The following is a 14594-nucleotide window of genomic DNA, read 5'->3' on the forward strand; positions in this document are numbered from 1 at the left end:
CGTCGATTTTAAAAGTCCCAGCTTCAGACTCACTCGTACTGAACTGTGCATTATGAGCTGTTATTATCCTTATTTCTTGGATGCTCCAAATATACATGTCATAACTACCAGTTATGGCTATGCATCAGACTATTAAATGCTAAAACTTCGGAATCTGTTCAAAAATTCATACCTTCTATCTTTCCGAGTAGTAATGAAAATGATGGGTGACTGCTGCAATTGGGTGACAAAAGGAGCGTGATAAAATTTTAGGGTTCCACATGAGCATTGCAATTCTATCTTTTTCAGGTTTACGGCGGAATGAAGGTGGAAGTAATCTTCTTATGCTTCAAGTCTGCCTGTATGAATGGTTTACTATCGTGTTTCAAATCAGCCGACTCAAATGCCATCGGAATCATGAAACCGAACAGCATTACGGCATCTAAAAGCATATTAGTCATATCAATTATCTTCGGTGGAAAGGGTGAAATACTGTTTCAAATAAATAGAAGGACAAATGATAAATGAAGTCCACTCTTTGTCTGTCTGTTAGCAATATTTATGTTTCGTAGAGATTCATGCAATCAGATGCAATATCAGCGGATGTAAAGACCTCTAGCGGGAGTAGCGCACACTTTTTGATAGGAATGCTGACTGGAACTGAAGAACGCTCGTAGTGTTAGGCGGCAATAACACAATTTTAACGTTTCTTAGTTCTATTGGTGGGTGGGCTGGGCAATTGTCAATGAATAATAGTACTATTTTATTCCTTTCACCAATCCTGGCATCAAACGCTCATAACCACTGCGTGAAGATAGCAGCCGTCATCCAAGCATTTTTATTTGCTTCGTAAGTGCAAGGGAGAGTTTTAACTCCCTTAAAACATAGGGAATGGGCGGATTTCCCCACCACGAACGGTTTTAACTTATCCGAACCATCCATATTGGCGCATAAAAGAACAGTTACGCGGTCTTTACTTTTCTTCCCTCCTTTGCAGGGGTCCGTTCGAGTGGCGAGAGTTTTGTCCGGGAGAAGGTTAAAAATATATGCCCGTCTCATCCGCGTTGTAAATATCACAGGGGCTGTAATTGTCCAAATAGTCTTTAAGGACCGGAGCCCAGCCTTCCACAGCATTAACATCAACAATTGATGATTCACCGGATAGTTTGTGAAGGGATATCCCCTTCCTATTTTTAAATCGTGCAAACCATCCATCCGAGCACTTAAAATTGTCTTCACCAAGCCTCTCACACAAATACTCAGCTTCAGCCTTCATCATTGGGCCGGTGATAGGAATCCCTGCGGCTCTTTGCTGGCAAAACCACGAGAAAAGAGCAGTTTCTAGCTGCGGATGCTCTCCGGGCCGCAGGTGTTTTTGGGTGCTTGGACGCCCTTCTTTAAGCACTGCCGAACGAATTTGTTCTTTTTTCTTTAAAATAGTGAACAATGTCGATGTATTAATTCCAAATCGCCTCGCTATTTCACTCTTTGAACACTCTCCACTTTCACAATCTGCAATAATTCTCATTTTAGTTTTTAAATCCAAGGACTTGCGTTTACCAGCCATGGTGCAAGCAGACGGGCGGAATAATTTTTAATCTCACTGCAGAGGCGCGGGAGGGAGATGACAAAAGAGCAATGAAATGTGTACTCGAGAAATTTATTATGGAAAGAAGAATAGGAGAATATGGAACATGTGGACGTCGACGTTGGCGGAAAAAATGCCGTTTTAAAAGCATTGAATTCCAGAGATGTGGCACGTGGTCAAAAAGTCAACCTGTCGTAATTACGAATGGCGCAAGAGAGGAATCGAGCCATTATCGCTAATACGAATTTATTTTACATTTAAATCATAGGGTTTAAAATGGTTCCTTGGGTAGCTGTCGCTAATTCGAGCTTGTCGCTATATCCCGTACTCGTTGTAAGGGGCTTCCACTGTATTCCTACGAGGAGTCCTAGATTCTTAAAGGCTTCACAGATAGTTATGACTAGTTTTAGTTTCACCTCATCATTCTGAATACCTGGTAATTGAAGGCATAATTTGCTCTATGGTAATTAAAAGCAAGCAGGTGAGGATTTGTATAGTTATGATGGATCCATTTAAATTTACTAATTAAGGAGATAGGAACAATTTAAATAAGAATTGATAATTTTATAGAGGAATAGGGCATTGCTGGAGGATCGTATGTCGTGCAAGGGTATTCAAATTGGCAAGGGATTGAAGATATGAAGTGTTGTAATCGGACAGTGAGATTTCTAGATCATAATTATTTAATTTGAGAAATTTATTTTGGTCACGTTCAAGCCAGATTGAGTCAATATTATAATCAAGTGACCAGTTAACAACTAAGTTTATTCTTATTTGAAACGTAGCAAAGTGATAAATCTACTGTCCTAATCGCATGAATATTGTTAAATTTTGGACAGATTCTCATAACCAATCCTACATTCTTTAAAGTTTTACTCACAGTTCAGTCTAGCTTTAGTGTTAGCACATGAAAACATTAATATTCTTTTGCTTCTTAATTTCCAGTATTTCAATTCCCTCACACAGTCACGTCGCCAGTTGTTATCTGACACAATTCCACAGCAAGGGCTGCACTGAGTTACGATGGTGACTTTTAGACGTGTAAAGGTGCCGTGGTTCCGATCGAGGTTGATACATGCGAAATATAAACAGGGTGTACCTATGTCTTTCACCCAGTCAGGGACTGGTTTCAGGAAGAAGTCTACCCTTGCCAGGTCACTGAGAAAGAGCGGGAATTACATTCGCACCTGCCTAAATGTTAACCCCGACATATTGCTTCAGCACTGGTCTTAAGAAACCTGTTGTTCAAGTTTTAATTCAAAAATTAAATGCAGGTTTGCACATTTGGAATAGCCAATTTGCTATGTCTCTGAACTTGTTACCTTGAAGGTATACTATGAAGGTACCAGTGCTCAGACCTTGAAGAAGCTATTAAGCCAAACATTTTTTCATGGCAAACTTCATCCTTGGAGTATATAACTTTGCACCTGTGAGCGTGACTGCATACAAAATCACTTGTTTTATGCTGTGCTTTGAAATTTGTCATTGCAGAATAGCGACTAAGTAGGGTTTATTTCTCCAACAGTAGCTTAGTTAGCAAGAGTTCCATCACATGTGCCACAGAGACTTAAGACATCAACGCCTTGTTCTGTAAAACCTATCCTGAAGTTTGCTCTGATAAGATGGCTTGGTGGTGTAATTGGCCTGTAACACACCTGACCACCAATCAGGAGCTTTCAGATCGACCAAGTAAGGTGACACAATTTGCTGAAAACCCCACAACAGTGCAGTCTACCATCTACTGTGCAACCTATAATGAAGTGCACAGCAGAGATGTCAAAGTGATTTTTCTAAAACTTATACCTATAAAATAAACTGGGAATTGGAAAGCAAAATGGAATAGAGTAACATCTGAATTGACTGAGAAAACTTTTGAAGTCATCCCACAGGAATCAAACTGATGTGGAAGCTCCTCCCACAGTCAAACATACCTTACAAGACATTAGAGTACGGAGTATTTATCCTCTCAAAACCATGCATTTGAGTATCCACTTTCAAAATCAGCAGCTGGAAAACTCAACCACTTGCATGTCGTAACAACTAAAGATTGCTAAGTCCATGAACTGGGTTGCTCTAGAGTCTGAGCCCACAGGGTGTAACATGAGCGACATATTCTTCTGATCATTACCACACACGAGGGTGGCAGCCATTGCAAGACTGAGTTTCCACCACACCTTATCATTTGCCCCTAAATATAGAATGACCTTAATGCTGAGCAACTAGCTTATTTTCTCACTTCTTCCTTCCACCATGCTTAGGGAGATACACTTTCAGAATTAAAAGATAAATGACAGAATATGGCCGTATGTGAGGAAAAATTCCTTCCATAACCTCAGGTGACCATGACAGAGGGGTAACTTCTCCAATAAAAAATTTGTGGAACCTAAAATATTAGCGAATCTGCAACTACGTTTCCTGTTACACCGTTCCACCAAATATTGCCATCCACCATTAACTTGGGTGCATCCTTGACTAAACGTTATTCCTTCAGGAGTCTACAATTCAAATGTGTTAATCTTGCTGCTGCAATTGGAGGTTCTTTAGAGTAGCAGGGAAAGAATTCCCCAGGATGAAGAATGGATAGACGGGATCAAATAGAGGGGAGTAGACTGAATAGAACTTATAATGCATTACAGTAGACTCTTGTTAATACGAACAACATTGTTACGAAGTTCTCGTTATTACAAAGCATATCGTTGGTCCCGATGAAAAGCCCTATCCAAGCTATAGTAAAAGAAACGTTATTACGAAATTTTCATTTTTACGAGATTACAAACCTCAGTCCCGGTCCCGGCAGTTACAAAATGAACTTTATTATGAAGTTCCACGCATAAACAACAGCATTTAGGTGGATATTTACTACATTAAGTTTTCCTAATCGCACCATGCTTAAGTTCTCCTCATGTACTGCTCCCAATAGCATCAATTATGGATCTTTATTCAGTTTACAAACATCATATAAGAAACTTCATTCTTGTGGAGTCATGGTGACCCACTCATAACCACTCGTAAATTGGATGTACAGTTAGTCCTCTTTCTACACACGTTCGATTTACAAAATTTCAGAGATAAGAGCATTCAAAATTTTCAAATTTCGAAAAAGATTCTAGGGCAGAAGGTATAAGTTCAGTGACATATAACCTTATTTTTGTCCAACAGAGCAAGAGGCCATAGTCAACTAATAAGGATTGGAGTACTCTAAATAAAATGACCAAGTTACAAAAGAAAATTGACACTAGTACAAAAGAAGTCCACTAGTACAGAAGAAGTAATGTCAATAGCAAGGCAGCTCTCATGCGAGTAACATTATTTTGTTGGTTGGTCCAAATGGAAAAACATAAGGAAACAATCAGCTATAGCGAGTACTCGTATTCACGCTTGTACTCTGATCAGTCAATTTTCCTATGATGCATAACTATCAGGGTAAGCCCCCTGCACCACTATAGCCAACTAATGAGAAATATTTGCTAGGCGCTATTTCATTATTATTAAATCGTAGTTATTTCTTGAATCAATAATAAAATATTGATGCATATACAATAGGACAAATAAAATTGCATATCGAGCCACATTTTCTACTTGTCGAGCTGCAATAACTAGAAAATGGTAGAAAATGGATTTTTTTTAAATACACCAAATTTGCTCATGTACTAGTGATTTTCCAGGGATCATCAGAACTAGTTCATATGGACTTCTATTTTCATTAAATAAGCAACAACATTTTGTTGTCCTTCAAACCTGAGAGTCTATCGTCAAGGAAAAAATCTGTCAGCAAGATTAGAAGCATTGTAGTAATACCATGTTAAAATATTTATCTTAAAGACGTTGGATGATCAATTCTGGATTTTTTTAAATTACTAACTTCCACAGAAGCATAACACCAACAAAAATGGCATGGAGAGTTCCCCATAAAGAACAGCGAAAGAGAAATTTGCAAAATCTCATATGCTTAGTGGCAAGAACACCACCAAATGTGCTGAATGCTCCCAAGTGACTTACAAAAAATTTTTATTTTCACTGGAAATGCAAAAAGAAGTTCTTTCTGAATGTGTTACTCCTCCTTCATAAATGGACAGTAAAATAAGTTTCACTAAAACTTAACAGTGCATAAATTTTTAACAATAAGGCGTAGTCAGTTTTGCTGAGGAAGTAGCAAATAGATGATCTAAATGTTTCTTAACAAAAGACTATGATAAATATCTCATAACTTCTGCACCCTATAGACATAGCTAAAAACTGATTAGCTCTCAAAAGTGTACAACTTTTATGAGGTGCAACTACACAGGAGTACCTGTACTAAACTTCCTAAATTATCATTTATTATAATTGCTATCCTGAGTAACAAAATGAACCCCACTTAGTAGAGTTTTAACATATCAACTACATCACGAACAAATAAAACTTTCAAAACCTAACAATATAAACACTACGCAAACGTTCTTGTACATCAAACAATCCAGCCCTACTTGCCATGCTAACCAGGAATCTCAGCAACCCAGGTTCACCTACCTTGTTGACTGGTCTTTGTAATAATAGACTGGTTCCCATCTTCCCCTACTTCACTATTTGACAGAGAGCCTGCTTCATTCTTTGAGGATGAAGAGGAAGAGACAGAAGAAGACTGCGCTGCCTCTGTGGCAGCAACTGCAGCAGCAATGTTAGCTGCGGCAGCAGCCACAGCACGAGAGACAGCAGTGGCTTTCTTAGCTTCGGATGTTCGAGATTCATCACCTGATTGAGTCTTGGACGGAGACCTTCCTCGACTTCTTTTGGAGCGACGATCATCATCGTGATGTCCATGATGATGGCGATGATGATGAGGACTTCTTGAACGAGAGCGTCTCCTATCTGAATGATGTCTATAAGAGTTACAAAAAATTAAAACATGCCACATTAGAAAAAAAAGCAAATTCACAGACAGCTTTTATGAACCGGTATACACAAATTAACAGAAGAATAAAGAAGGCTACGATATCAGAAAAAGGGAATGGCATTTAAAAAACCCCACACCACCTAATTTCCTCAACCAGGAGAACATATCTGTGGCAGATATGTATTAAATTACAAGATAATCATCAGATAATGATTTGCAAACCTGATTTTTTTACAGTTCCATACCAATAAAATAAGGTAAAACCTCCACCGTAAGACCTCCAGACAATGAATTTGTTGGGTCCGGAAAAACCACGACTTTGATGTAGGGGACTTCATTTTATGGAGTTGATATGCGGGTCACATCTTATGGGGGTTCCCAATTGTTCCGTTTGATTTACAATGCAAGTCGAGAAAATTTTTCAATGTTACCAATGTTACGCTATTCACCTTAAAAACCCTTCCTATGGCAATGATAATCAATTTTTACTATTTAATCTCAAATACCATGGCTATCAATGCGTGATTATCAATCTGCATTCACCTGTTCCTTTGCGTCAAAATGCAGTACTATCCACAAGTACAACAGGGGGGTATTTCAGAGTCTCATAGGATTGGTGGCGTCGGAAACGGATTCATTCCAAGTCGACCGGGAACCTATCCTACGCTCGTCTTCCGTGCATTTCACATATACTATCGGAAAGCGTTCCGCTTTTGGTATGACGTTAACAGTCATCCTAAACGGGAAACGAGAAAACGTCACTATTTTCAAGAGACAATTGAGGAGCGAAAATAATCTCCTGCAAGGTTTGACACTTCACAAGCGAGGCGAAAGGTATATACGGGCATAAATAAGAGGTAATTGATACATTGTCACATAATTGACGTTGTTGCCGGGTAAAATTATTTTAGAATTATTCGTCGGTAGTTTTTTAAATGCAATATCCTGTCGTTTTGAGCAAATATCGGGATGGAAGGAAAATTTTGAACGAGTTTGTTCTTTCATTCCTGTGAGAACATAGTTGATTGTTCTTAAGAACTAAACTACAGGTAGTCACGAAATCCATCATTTTTTCCAACAACATATGGTTTACTTACTCAATTTTTTAACCAAATTGTCATATTTTCATTCAGTATCTCAATCAAATATGAATATTGACCATCATAAATGATATTATGGCCTTCATGATATGCCCTAAACGCCTTACAAATTTTCCGTGAAAGTGGAGGTACGCTGGAAGGAAATACAGCGATTAAATTAGGTTGAATAGTGTCCATTATTAGTAATGGCTCAAGTTATGTACATTAAAATAACACACAATAATGTGGTTAATTTGCTATCTGTTTTGCACGTACTCGATTATTGTTATAACACCATTTTATTAGGTATGAAAATGACATACAGTCCCTATTGTTGCACCTTTAAATACATCTCCTAAATTATATTCCAGTATGCGATAATTCAAAAGAGAAAAAAAATACAGTGGAACTTGGTTAGTACGTTCCTCCTTAGTACGTTTTCCTCCTTAGTACGGCGGTTTTCCTCGGTCCCGGTACCATCTGAACAAAATACAGGTAAAAGAATTTGGTTAGTACGTTTGAAAAAATTGCGCTTTCCTGGTTAGTACGCTCAATTGCTTGCCGTGACGCAACCCGCAATTCGTTCTCTAGTGTCTTCTTAAGGGTCGCAAACGTCTGAATTCATGATTTAATTTATTATTATTAGCCATTAACATTCTTCCATTCATTCCACATCTCTTTCTTCTACCGTAATTTATCCAAATGCATTTCTGAATTCTTGTGACGTGATGAAAAATAAAATGCGGCCATTTTTCGGGAATGTCTGACTATGAAAAACTACAACCAATAAGAAGCCCCAATTTTCCCCACCCCGAGCTCCTCACCTTCTGTTGCCTTTGGAGCGCTTGGGAGTGCCCACTGCTGCGCACAAAGTTCGTGAATGGGCAATTGTTGCTATTGCACGAGTTAGCATGATAAAGAAATGAGTCTTAACGGTATTAGACAATTCCCACATTATCTAAAGCAGTACTGCTCCATAAACTCGACGTCGTGCGTATTTACTTGACTACTGTTGCGGGAGCAGACGATCCTCAGGATCTCCACGCGAAGCTTAGCTTAAAAATAATTGATCTCGGAACGAAAGCAGACGACATTAGACAAATTTTGAAAGTAAATTTCAACTGTTTAATATAAAATTTTCTTGTAATTACGTCGTAATCTAATAATCCTGCGTGTCATCAGTCGATATATCGATCGATTTTACAATCGAAATGGTATCATTCCAGAAGCGAATGTCTACGGCTGTTGCCGTAATTTGAAAGTCAATATAATTTTGCCCAATTTTTATGATGTTTAAAAAACCAGTTGACTTACTCCGGGTTGTTGTTATATTCTCCGAGTACGCTGTGAGAAAGAAAAATGACTTGTCTTCGCTTGTCTGAGCTTCACTCGTCCTCGTTCTGTAAATATATATAGGATAAATCACGGGAGATAGACGCCGTAGTCATGAAATCGTCTCCGGGATGTCCATGAAAAATTGCGATTTTTATTCACATGGTATTGTTTTTCATGGTAGCGCTCATTTTCTTGATTTTAAATGTGAAAAGAGTTCAGGAAGGCGATCCTATGAGAACTACCGATAGTAATTGTAATTATGACGACTTTTTCACTGATTGCAATAACCCCGACTGCTATTATTTACTTTCCTCGTTAGTACGTTTTCCTGGTTAGTACGTTCATTTTTCGTGGTCCCTTCAGAAACGTACTAACCAAGTTCCACTGTATTTGCTGCGAAAGGGATTTGAACACTTAACCTTTGCCTCACTACCTACTGTCCTAACCCACTGCGCCACCCTGCCACTCATTGGAGGGGTGACGAAATTTGTAGACTATATAGGACAAGATGGTGTGAGGGTGCTTCCATATAGTTGTTATTGCGGCTATTCCCGTTACGCTTTAACTAATATTCCATATTAAAACGAATATTTAGAATGTACACCATGAAATCAACTGAATTAGGTACATAACCACGTCTAATTTCGTTGTAACTACGATGCCAAGTCCCGCACACAAACATATCAAATTAGACAAATTGTTATACTTCCAAACCCACGGACACGTATTCAATGCATTATGCTACCTGCATATTTGTAAGTCATTATGCCATGCATTCCAACTTGTTTCACATTCTTTTTGCCAAATTACTCGTCCAAATAACAATGCAAACAAACTTGCACCCACAGTGATAGTCTGCTCATTTATCGTCGAATTTACACGAGAATTAAAGTCACTTACACTTATATTACTCTATCAAAATATTCACATATATCAGCACTCATGAAATAAAGTGGTATTACTTTATTAGAGCCAAATACTTAATAAAAAACAGCATTATAACATATCACCATTCCCAAACGGAATGAGTTTCAGGCACCTCTAGCTCACTCGACTTCTGTCCGATCGGAAAGCCGGCCTTGAGTCGATAGATACCAGTCTGAAACACACGGATTGCCTGGCCGATAGTAAGTGACGTAGAATCTGCGTCAAGTCTCCCGATCCGCTCGGAAAGGGAGACTCTGAAACACCCCCCAGGTAATATTTGAATCCATGCCTTCTCGCTGTTCATCCAGTAATGGAAGGAGGAGCAATAGATGGAGCCCCACAGAGTGAAGCAATAGACGGAGTAGTGCAGAGCAAAGCAATAGACAGAGTCGCATGCAGCTAAGCAATAAACAGAGATGCACGGAGTGGAGCTTTGGCTTATCCTTGCACGTTTCTTATGGTGGGAACCATCAGAGTTAACCATGGCCTTCACCGAGCCAGAGTGTCAAGTTTCCTCCACACCCTCCCCTACGTAGGTCACGGAAGTGAATCCTTTGAAGCTTGGAGCAGAACAGTAAAGACACAGTTCTACTTCCTGCGTATTACATAAATATAGATAGAAAAAATTACAGGTACATGCAAATAACTACGTTTTTCTCTCAATAATTCATTAGAGTTCTGGTTATTGGGGAGGTTTGTAACAGGAGGATTTTTGCTTGCATTGTCCATTGGACAGGTCCGAGACTGGGCCGATGACTTTGAAATAGGGGGTTTCCTTAAATTTTTCCGGACGGGGGTTCATAGAAAAGAGGTTTTACTGTACCCTTTTGTTGAATCCCACCACCCTCTCGCTGTGATTTTGAGTTCTGATTTATGGTGTAGTGGTACGTAAAAACAAAAAAAAGCATACCTCATTTTGTAGAGGCAAGCCATTCATTGCTGATTACTTGAGGGTACTCCAAACAAAAGAAACCTCATGAAATGGCTATTGTCTTGAGAAAAGGTGTGAAAGCAACAAATTTGGAATGGTAGCTTCAAAACAAACACAAGTTTTGTTATCCCAGGTCACTTCAATTAGCATTCTTACTTGATAAACTTGTTCAATTATTGGAACTATTCATTCACTAGCATCACTGCTTCACAATTACAGTAGATCCCCGTTTATAGGAACAACTTTACTACAAATTTTTCATTATTGCAAAATAAAGTCATGGTCCCAATAAATGACATATTTTAACATTGGTTAAAGAAGCAATACTATTACATTTTCAATTTTCAACTTCATTACGAATCTAAAGGCCGTTTTACACGGGGCACGGAATTGTGCAGGTTAGAGCTGCATTAATTTCTAAAATGGCATGGAATTGCACAAATGCATGAACAAAATTAGAACACGAGCTATTTTGCCGTCTCGCATCCACACGTGTTCTAGTAATTCACCGCTTTACATGATGCAATTTTGATTGCACAATTCCGTGTACCATGTAAAATGGCCTTAATTGTAAGTTGTAATCCCAACAGAATTGAAAGAAACCTTGGTACCAAATTTGATTTAAATTATCTATCTCTCTGTAAAGAAATGTTCTTACAAAGTTAGTCAATATGAACCTCCATATTTCAGGCCTTGCAGCCAAATTCATAATAAGGATAGTCTACATTACACCCTTTAAACCAAACATGAGCAAATAACTAAGAACTGAATACAGTGGAACCCCGATTTATCGTTCCCGCATTAATCGTTTTCCCGCATTCATCGTTCGCCGCTCCTGGTCCCAAATTAAGTTCCATAAAGACAATGTAATTTTTTCCCGCATCTATCGTTCCCCGAAGTATCGTTTTCCCGCATTGATCGTTTGAAGATCGCGGTCCCGTCGTATAATTTTCCCGCATTCATCGTTTGAAAAAAATAAGACGAAGTGTTTACAACGTGTATTTTCCGGCTAATAACAAGATACACAAAGTTTGAATCTTCCCCAGGAGATTGAAATACAGTGGAACCTCGTTAAAGCGAGTACGGGCTATAGCGACACCCCCGCTATTACGAGAGATAGCCGATGCACCGTCAATTGACCCTATAATAAGCATGTTAAAAAAATTCGTTTTGTTGACAAAATAGTTGGAATAATAAGATGGTGATTTCTGGCGAATATCGATATCCTCGCAGCTGATAGTGAGCTTCACGGCAGTTGATGCGGTTTTTTTTTTCGAAAATAGGGCGTGTGGTTACAATTTACGAGTTATGCTACAAGTCTCACCTGTCTGAGGTGCTAACGAAGCGATGTCTTCTCAGGATATTTTGTTTCTCCCTACTAGCAATCTGAATTCATCTGCTCATCTAGAGCTACGCTACTTATTGTTACAAATGAGTGGATAAGCTGCCTTCTCCATAGAATAAAAAAATTTGCGCTGTCTTGTGGTCATGCTTCACCCTCTGCAATAAGCTCTGCTTACGCCTTACGCCATAGCATTAGTGCCGAACTTCACCTCGTACAAGTGGTTCCGTACTTTCCAGGGTGGGTTGACTTAAAGCCGGCGAGTTTTTTCCATGTTGGTTCAATAGAGTCCGGTTTCATTTTTATTAGTTTTATTCTTATTCGTCTTCGGACCATGGCCCTTCCGAAGACACAAGTGAGAACTTTAAAAGATAGACTGAAAATAATCGAAGACGAAGAAAAGAATCCGGGCTAGAAATCGTGAATATTAAAGCACGCCTCAGTATGTCCGCTAGTACATGAAGGCAGGGGTCAGGGTAGAGCGAGATCCCTGGTGAAAAGCAAGAAGTGGGATGAAGCCGAGGATAAGGTGGGCGTGCCGCTGACGATTAACGCCACATTGCCTCAATCATATTAAAAATTTAATTGCAAGAAAGGAACATTTCAAATAATAAACTATTTTTGGCCTTCTCGATACAACCTATAACCAATCACTGTGACGGCGAAATCAGTTGTTTGAGGCATAACACGCACATTTCTCTCGTAAATACGTGTACTTGAAATGGCATTTGATGGATTAGAATTTTTACATCGGACAGAAATGCACAATAGCAGTGAAAATTCCGAGTGGAGTTAAAACATTTTTTTAGCAAGGCGGCGTGTTCCTTCAGGATATTTGAAAGAGATATAATCCGAATCAACAATATGACCTTAGTGTTTCGATACAGGAATAATATTCCTGTAATAAGCTAATATCTTTTTTGAATCCATTAATGAATGTCATAATTCGCAAAAATCCAGCGTTTCCTGGGCAACCCGGACAAACTTTCCCGCATTGATCGTTTTCCCGTATTCATCGTTTTTTTCATCCATCCCCTAGAAAAACGATAAATCGAGGTTCCACTGTATAACTGTGGTGCATGTCAGAGGCAATTTCATTTCTTTCAGGTCCCAGTAAAGAAATTTTTAATCAAATAAGAGCTGAAGAATTATATTTTTGGCAATAGGTACAAATTAAATATAATAATTAGACATGCTTCTTATTTTTTAAAAAATCCTAGTCTGTACCCGACACAAAAAATACTAATGAGTTAAAAATTGTATTATCTCACCTATCCCTTGTCCGTTCCCGGCTTCCGGACCGTTTCCCAGAGCTTTCTCGGCCACTCTTCCGACGTGAACTCTCCCGATCACCGTCTCTGTCTCGAGAACTCCCACGTCGTCTTTTATCCTTATCTCTCTCCCTTGAAAACAAAAATGATGACATAAAATTAAAGCAACTAAATCAGTTCATATCTACATAACTGGAATATTGAAAAAACAAAGCAATGAAAAATAAATTTGTGGTGATTTGTGAAGTACATCACAGAATCAATTTCAAAAATTAAAAGCAAATTCTGAGCTCTTCCCCTCATTATGTATGCTATGCAATTTAATAAATTGAATGTTGAAGAAGCACAGTACAAACAAGTAACTTTTTATGCAGCTATGTGCACAGGTTTAATGTTATTTATCTACACCTAGGATGAAATTGCAATGAAAGTCTGGCTAAGCATCAATTTTAACGCAAAGAATTTCACCTTGTGTAAATATGATGAGCTTCAGGAGAAAATAAAACAAATTGCTTACATTCTCCTCCAACAAAGAATCCCCACCCTATCTCTGCTTTAACTTTATCTAGCAAAAATATCTATGAAAGATGAAAAAGAAGAAACTTTGTCCATTTACATGAAATATATATTCACACATTTAAAAGACCATGGTTTCAACGTAAGACGTCATCATCAGGTGAATTCTACAGATATATGTGTTATAAATTGATGTGAAGGACCTACACCCCATTCCAGCATTCTTATTCACTTGTGTTGATTACTTAATCCGGCACTCATTAGTGAATATTTTTAAGTGTGTGTACTCAGCATGTCAATACTCACTTTGATTCTCTAGACCTTCCCCCTCGGTCCCTGCTTCTACTCCGACTCCTCCGACTACTTCTTTCCTTCCTTCTGCGCTTGGATGACTCCTTATGGCTAGGGCTTCGGTGACTTTCTTCCTTTTTACGATGTTTTTCAGAGCTGCAGCTACCTCCATCCTTCTCCACACTTTCTCTTGACTTTTTTGACCGGCTACTGCTTAGGGGAATTCGATGTTTACCACGTGGCTCATCGTCATCCTCACTGGAGCTGTTTGGGCTGCTACTGGTGCTGCTACTCCGCCTGGCATCCCGACCCTTTTGCCTCTGTCCAGCATCTGATTCCTGTATTGGAGAGACATTGGCTTTTCTGTGGCGAAGGCGGAGAGAGAGAGAGACAGTAAGGGATTTCAGGTACAGTAAGGAAACTAAGGATAGGGTATCTGATGACAATTGAAGGAGAAGGATA

At 38.9% G+C, this 14594-nt stretch overlaps 1 protein-coding gene across 3 annotated transcripts in view; it reads right to left on the reverse strand.

Moving 5' to 3' along the window:
* Nucleotides 1–14594, reverse strand: part of LOC124156092 (arginine/serine-rich coiled-coil protein 2) — a 31059-nt gene that overhangs the window by 12817 nt on the left and 3648 nt on the right. For 2 of the 3 annotated variants that reach the window (XM_046530412.1, XM_046530413.1), the window contains 3 exons: nt 14148–14470; nt 13326–13457; nt 6077–6426 (listed from right to left, as the gene is read on the reverse strand). In XM_046530412.1, the coding sequence (XP_046386368.1) occupies nt 6077–6426; nt 13326–13457; nt 14148–14470 (805 nt within the window). The remainder of the gene's footprint in view (nt 1–6076; nt 6427–13325; nt 13458–14147; nt 14471–14594) is intronic. The other variant, XM_046530414.1, reaches the window with a different exon arrangement.

Source organism: Ischnura elegans, chromosome 3 (genome assembly GCF_921293095.1).
Source record: "Ischnura elegans chromosome 3, ioIscEleg1.1, whole genome shotgun sequence".
In the NCBI taxonomy this organism is placed as follows: domain Eukaryota; kingdom Metazoa; phylum Arthropoda; class Insecta; order Odonata; family Coenagrionidae; genus Ischnura; species Ischnura elegans.